Source organism: Anneissia japonica, unplaced genomic scaffold (genome assembly GCF_011630105.1).
Source record: "Anneissia japonica isolate Jap-2015-1 unplaced genomic scaffold, ASM1163010v1 scaffold287736_len1891122_cov214, whole genome shotgun sequence".
Lineage (NCBI taxonomy): Eukaryota > Metazoa > Echinodermata > Crinoidea > Comatulida > Comatulidae > Anneissia > Anneissia japonica.
The window spans coordinates 1,624,025-1,631,669 of record NW_022756106.1 but is presented as its reverse complement, the minus strand read 5'-3'; the positions used below and the strand labels follow the sequence as shown (position 1 = coordinate 1,631,669).

Here is a 7,645-nt window from a genome sequence, read left to right as displayed (position 1 = left end):
CCTATATATTATGTCATCTTCATATTCCTTTACTCTGCATATTTGTAAATGATATCGACCCAGTTTAGCCTATGAAAGGGATTTTACCAGAAGTGTAGGCCTCCTAATTAATTATTAATAATACAAACGAAGGTAGACCTCTTGAATCTAATGTGTATAGAGAGATTAATTTGTTTAGTATTTGTCTGACAACGATGGCACGGTCACCGTACTGCCTACCACATGATAACCTTATTTGTTCCATGGAAGAGTAACAACTTGATTTTTTTTTCATTTTATCAATTTGATTGATAACCAACACTAATACTAACGATAACCGTGTGATATTGATTAGATAGCACCATGATGAACTCATACAAGAATACATGACGCGATATTTCATCAATGATATCAGTGGTAATCAAGCGAATAACAATTCTGAATTTTTTTTTAACAGGCATAAAAACATACAATCTTTATTTTTTTTTTCTGTAATTCAGTACCATAACATAGGCCTACGGTACGGTATTTAATTCCTGCTATTGTAACGTGTGTTCAATAGAAAGGTAAATATTGTATTAATAATTTATTTGGTTTAAGAGCATATGAATTCTGAAATTTACAGCTCCATGGTTAAACCATGGAGGTATAATAGTTAAACATTGAATATTAATGTCACGACGTCAGGCGCTTGTATGACTGCTAAAGCATGAATTATTGAACGAGCGTTATCAAGGCCAGTTTTTTTTTTCGTTCAGTGTTTTCTCCCTCCTTTCTTAATTCTTTGAAGGATGATTTACCGAAACATGATTTTGCTATCAAGTAATTACATTAATTAAATTTGTAATAAATATAAACAACTTTAGCAACATGAATTCTTACAATACTATAATATAAATGCCCTCACACCCATCAGGGAGTTGTTATAGTGACAACTCCCTGCACCCATTAAAAAACGGACCACATGTTTAATATAGTTGAGAATGTACTGAATATAACTATCCCAAAAAAATTAAATAAAATGAAATAAATAAAACAAAAACAAAAACAAAAACAAAAACAAACAAAAACAAAAACAAAAACAAAAACAAACAAAAACTTCAAATTCAAGAAAATCTTTTTTTTTTTTATTGTAACCAGTAATCTATAAAAGCCCGTGAAGTACAAAAGCTGTAATTCTATTCATTTTTGCACACCCACTCAAATTTCCCCACCCCCACCAATGGTAATCCTGGATATTAACTACTCTGCTTATATTATATCTATTATAGTGTTGCTTAGATCACGCTTCGACATCCATTGCTCACAGTGCATGGCTCAGGTCAGGCTTTTGTTGCCTTAATATTATTCGCAGATGAGTTTCAGCAGAGGGGGTAACGGATATATAACGGATCAGCTGTTTTTGAGTTGTCAGCACAAAGTAATTGGGACCTGGTAGATGGTTGTTCGACTTTTGAACCCCATTGTTTGGTGGCTCAGTATATAAGGTCCAGAGCAACACTTTCTGCCATTTCAGGTTTATACTTTATACAGTCAAGATTTCGTAAGAAAGCCTAAGGCTTTACTTCGAAATGGGACTGAAATTGTTTATAGTTTTGGCTGTGGTCAGCAGTTCGTTTGCTTGTAAGTTGATAATTATTTTCTTCATTTTTTAACTTATAAATTAATTTTAACTTCGCCTAATGCATTATTACCTTACTTCATAGATTTAAATAAATAATTCATATTATATTTTCAACAAAAAAAAAATTGATCTTTACCGCATTTGATTATTTTGGCGTGCGATGTAACAACTCTGGATGTAGTAATTTAAATGTATAGGCCAAGCTACATTCTCTTCACAATATTTGTTTGTGAACAAATATATCAATTTATCCCCTATACACTAAGATATAGAAACATAAAGGACGTATTTAACTAACTAAATAACTTGCGGTCATAACCCTTTCTTATAATTAATTTCTTTGTCTTAGTTATTGTAATTAATAATAGACAGGTAGATAGATATTTTATTAATGTTCCTGTCTCTGCTGGTATTGAGCATGGAGTTATAACTCCATGTATAGAGGAAGCCATAATGAGGGGTTAGCATGTTCTTGGATTTTTGCATGGAATATTTATAAACACGCAGTGCTTTACTAAGATAAGGATTTACGATGGATTTACTTATTACTTTGTAGAGGGCAACTGGAAACGACCATTCTATTTTAATAAGCGAAATATGATCGATGTATACACATACAGTACAGTACTATCTTTCTTCAGTGGGGACTTTATCTGCTCTAGAGAGGGCGGGCTATCATAAATGTGAAACTTTTCACCTTAGTTTTTATAATAATGCTAGAGGGCGCACTAGAAACTTAATTGAAGTCAACAAAACGTATCAATTCAGTTGCTAATTCTTTTGCAGTTGCGAAAGACATAAATTTTAGTTTAGTAAAGTAAGCTTAATTCTAATATAAATGCATATTGTATATATAGTCTTAGTTGCGTATTAAACTAAACTACTCTGCTTTTTCAAAAATAAATCCAAATGCTGCATAAACTGAACACAATTGATATATCCGTTTATACGACCCGTATATTAGACGACCGGAGTTTTAAGAATGTTTTTGGACGATTTTTGTATCGGGCGTATATAGACGCCCTACCCACTCTCGTCCGTTTCACCGTCGGAATTCATACTTTTTACTGAACTTATAAATGACCTTGATTACTGCAATTAGCTGGCTAGAAAAGGAGCCACATGTAGGGCTAATCTTTAAAATAATGGCCTACCATTTTATGGGCTTTTAAATATTAATAAAAAACTTATTTCCAACTATTTAAAATTGCGTTTTTCATTCATACTAACATTTATTAGGTTAATTGCAGTAGTATATTGTTACGGACGTTCCGCACATAAGACGAATTGATTTCAAAATCTAATATTTTTGTATGTTGCGCGTATTTTTCCATTGTAATTTGCTATTTTATGCCTCGTCTTAAGGCCAACTCAGACAGCGTCGTACGACGCAGGGCAGTGTGAGTTAAAAACGCAGACGCGATGGTGTGCGTCGGGGCAGTCTCGTAGATTATTAAACATGTTAATATTTCTCACGACGGCTCAAGACTGTCCCCGACTATAAATCGGGTCGGGCTGCGTCGGCCGACGCTGTCTGAGTTGGCCTTTATACGCATGTATGTACGGTACATAATGTCGCATTTGTACGCTTTAATTAAAACTGTATTCCCTAACAATAGTACACCTTTTTTTTAAATTATTTTGCATTGTTTTTTGCAGGGCCAGCATGGCTGAGCACATCAGAACAGTGCGGCAAAACCTGTAAAAGTAAGTCTTATTTATTTTGGAACTATGACGAAAATTTCGAATATAGGCAATGTGACTTCAATGGCGGAATATCAGCCATAAATCGCCCCAAAATTTACAGTGCCATTTCCGGCCATCTAGAAGTGCCATAGACATAAAATACTTCATACCTCAGCCCCAACTGTGGTGGGGTTGAGCATAGAGCAAAGTAAACGTTGCTCTCTGGGTTGAAGTGGTTTCTTTTATTTCGAATTCCAGGAATCACTTCTGTTTAATGTATTTTTTTGGCGATTCACCTCCTATCTATATTGTTGGGATATGGACAATAAGTGACACTTAAACACAGCTAGGGCTCCATGAAACTTTTGACATGTTCCGAGATGTCCGCGAGTACAAAAATTTCCTCAAATTTCCCACCTCAGTCCAGTCCATGGTAGGGCTGAGGTGACTGAATTACTGGACAGGCAGTGATGAAGTCGGATATTATAAATGGCTAATACAGTTTGTAGGATAGTAATATGATGTATTTTCAATTCATTTTCCCCCCTAAATCTTTTAAAATTATACAACCGATATGAGAACTTAAAATTTCAACTAAATATTTTATTTTCTATTTTAATTTTTGCTTTATCCAGGTATGCCAGGTTACGAAATAAACAAGAGATACACCTATGACTACAGTGTAACGGTTTCGTCATTGGTTAATGGGACATCTGATGATGACTCTAGTGTTGTTCTTAACTGCAAAGCAGCCATCGAGGTTTTGGACAATTGTGAAATGGTGTTGAAGGTATGACAACAAGTCTAGAGAGCGAGTTCACTTATAATGTTGATTCTTCTTAGACTAATGTTTGTGTATTATACAGTATTCAACGATGTCCTTATACAGTATTCAATGAAGTAGTCCTGTCCAGAAGATATCTCTATAAACATTTTTCTTGGTGGCATCTTTAGAAGTCATCACTCAGATCTCTGTGATCACTCTCTCCCCATTGAAATTCGTCAATGCAAGTCAATTATATATTCCTGTAATTAAGTAGAGTGACTTTTAATTTATGAATTATACAATATTTACCTTTTCCCTCGATCGTTTTTTCTTGTAGGTTTCTGAGGTGCAAATCGAAGAGAAGAATCAAGGCGGTTCATTTTCTACCTCAAAAAATAACAGATACCTCAAAATGTCCTTAATGGATTACGATTTACGCTTTAGTTATGACGAGGGTCTCATTTCAGCGGTCTGTCCCGATGATGAAGAGAAACCCGAGATGTTAAACATCAAGCGTGGTATCTTGTCTGCCTTCCAGGGCACCTCACTGCAAGTGATGGATGGTTCAGAACCAGAACTGACCACTATCGAGGTAAGAGGACCGCTGCATATTCTACCAGTACATACATACTAGTTCTATCAGGATAGGAGGCGCCGGAGTCCTGGGATGGCCGAGACTCAACCGGTGCTGGACAGGGTACTGACAGATTGCTGGTCAGCGAAAAGGGCGTATCCCCATACTGCGGTTTGGGTGCTTGGAATTATTTCCTTGTTTCTCCAATTACTGTACATCCATTCACTTGTTTTTGAGCAATTAGAGACTCGTATTTTGCACGGTATAAATGCATAACCTTTAACATACTCCTATTTATATCAAAATAATTACTTGTATTGTTGATTATCAATGGCATCCTCACTACCACCATTGGCTTAGGTTTGTCTTCAACAGACCCCGAGTACAGTAATAACTTTTGACCTTTTGATTTGATGTTATCAGAACTAGAATGGACCTTTCTGGAGTGTCAATCAATTTAACAACTGAGCAATCAAGACAGGGTCAGGAATACGCGCGCGTCTCACAATCACACGTGTTGTCCCACAAACGCATGGGTTTGCGTATGTTTAACGTTTTTTCACTGGTCTTGTGGGACCTTGGCAACAATATCCAAGGGGCGGGGCTAAGGGGAAAGATCTATTGATCTCTTTCCATAATGTTACTTGCCATACAACGGTACATAAAATCGAAGTAGATTTTACGATTTAAAATCTAAGTAAATTTTGCGATTTATATCATCACTAACCATAACCCAAGTCGTAGTTAGACCTAAACAAACTTTAAAACAGCTCATTTCTTGTTTGGTTTATGTAGACTGATGTTACAGGTATCTGCCCTGTTCAACTAAAGAAAGTTAGTGACGAAAAGACCATCAAGTCGAAAAATTTCTTGGGTTGCAAGGAACACGTCAAGATAGATTCATCCGTCCAGGCCACTCAACTTCTACCTCATGCGGTAAGTAGTATGGGTTAGTTATACATCAATAGCTCACACATCTCGTTAATCACTTAAGGTAACGAGAATTCACTCCTCCTCAGGCTTAACTAAATCATGTACTTAAAGGTGCACATTCTGTCTTCCAAGCGCCAATTACAGGTCTCCCTCTAAGACCACATTCGGGACTAGGTTTTTCATGGTGTTTAACACCTTTAGTTTTAATTAGAAACTAGGCCTACAGCTATTTTTTGGGGTCCAAAGAGATAGGATTCTGTCTAGGATTGCTCAATAAATAAAAGTGGTCTTTACGTAGATGTGTCTTTACTTAGAGGGAGAACTGTATAATATATCATATATTTATGAAAAAGGTAAATCAATTTGAATTGTGTTATTTTTTGCAGCCAACCATGAATATTCTCAACAGTAGTCAAGTCTGCGAACAACAGTGGACAAATATGCAGCTTCAACGTGCACTGTGTCAAGAAAAACACCTTGTTATACCGTTTTCCAAAGGAGGAAATGGTGCCCTTACCACCGTTGAACAATACATGCAGATTACAGATATTGAAACCATAGCAGCAGCATCCAGCGGTAAGACAGTCAAATATAATATTTCAGAATTAACGTGTCATCATCAGTATGTTCATCATTCTGTATATGATATTGAGCCCATACGAATGCTGCTTCCTAACATTTTAACAATTCTGAGATATCCACTCTGGTTTTGCCATTTCATATTGTTGGCTGTTGTTGAACTACAAGATATAACGTAGTACGATGATCTTTCAATTTACATTGTACTCCGTCTAACACATTTTTATCATGCAGGGGTGGCGCCAGGATTTTTCCGACGATGGGTCCAAGGACCCCGATGAAAAAACAAGTGGGCGTGGTCGGGCGTGGCTCAAAATCTGTCTATAGTGTTCCAGGGGGAAAATACATATACTCTTAATCCCCACCCCCTGACGAATTGTGGTTTTTAAAGGGGTGCCCTGGCCATCCCTGTTCTAATGCCGCATAAGACTACATTTGCCTTTATTAATTGCCAATAATTACTATTGCAGAACGTATCAATAAGAGGACTGATATACTCTTTGAACATGTAAAGAAGGAGGATTCGATTGCCAAGGAACAGTTGTTAAAAACGCTTGACGATGTTTGCTCAAAGAGCGCGTCAGAGATTCCACCAGAAGCTGCTGAGTTGTTCGCAAAGGTTGCGTTCCAAATGCGCAAACTTGAAAAGGAACCACTTAAGCAAGTTGTGAATAATGTTCTTGACGATACTCTATGCAATGGCCGTCTCTCATTCAAGTATGCAGCAATTTTCTTTTGAACTTTTTTCTTAAAGGAGTAAACGCTTATGAATTTGTAACAACTTTTGAGTTATATAGAAATAGGAATATTCTTTCTCGAAAAGGGTTTGGTATATTTCTGTAACACATTAGTTAGACGGAAAAATCCTTTGTTAACTACATCATTATGGGGCTTTTTTTGGATATTAGTGGGGATAAAAAATATATTTAAAGTTAAATTTTAATTGAATTATATATATGCTTAAATTCAGAATAATGCCATAAAAATTATGGTATATTTCTTTTACACATCATTGGCAGGAAGAAACGTATGTTTGGTTCAATATACTAATAAACTAAATATCATTCTATGGGGCATATTGTTTGTAAATACAAAGCGCTTCCTTTTCCTGGTCATTAAGTCCACATGCTTAAATGTTACTGTTTCTAATCAGTGCAGGAGCAGGCAACCCCACCAGGTACCCATTTATACTCCTGGGTAGAGAGAACCAATGCAGATAAAAATGCCTTGCTCAAGTACACAAGCGAAATGTACAGCAGGGGATTGAAACCCCGACGTCGAGGTCATTAAGGTGTCTCTACGTTTTATCTTGCAGGAAGTTTGTAGTAGATGCACTCCCAGTTTGCGAAAGCACAGCTTGTGTCGGTGTGATGACTGATCTTATCCGCGCTGGAAACATGACACAAAAATTGGTAGATGCATGGATCATGTCTTTCGCATTTTTGCGCCATCCATCTGCTGATATGATAAATGATCTCACGGTAAGAGTTGACGAGATATATAT

At 36.4% G+C, this 7,645-nt stretch overlaps 1 protein-coding gene across 1 annotated transcript in view; it reads left to right on the top strand.

Moving 5' to 3' along the window:
- Positions 1 to 1,482: 1,482 nt before the first annotated feature.
- Positions 1,483 to 7,645, top strand: part of LOC117123979 — a gene marked incomplete at its 3' end in the record, with an annotated part of 22,404 nt that continues 16,241 nt past the window's right edge. The window contains exons 1-8 of the mRNA XM_033270080.1: positions 1,483 to 1,602; positions 3,263 to 3,310; positions 3,925 to 4,079; positions 4,393 to 4,647; positions 5,425 to 5,565; positions 5,949 to 6,138; positions 6,612 to 6,858; positions 7,457 to 7,622. Of these exons, the coding sequence (XP_033125971.1) occupies positions 1,551 to 1,602; positions 3,263 to 3,310; positions 3,925 to 4,079; positions 4,393 to 4,647; positions 5,425 to 5,565; positions 5,949 to 6,138; positions 6,612 to 6,858; positions 7,457 to 7,622 (1,254 nt within the window). The remainder of the gene's footprint in view (positions 1,603 to 3,262; positions 3,311 to 3,924; positions 4,080 to 4,392; positions 4,648 to 5,424; positions 5,566 to 5,948; positions 6,139 to 6,611; positions 6,859 to 7,456; positions 7,623 to 7,645) is intronic.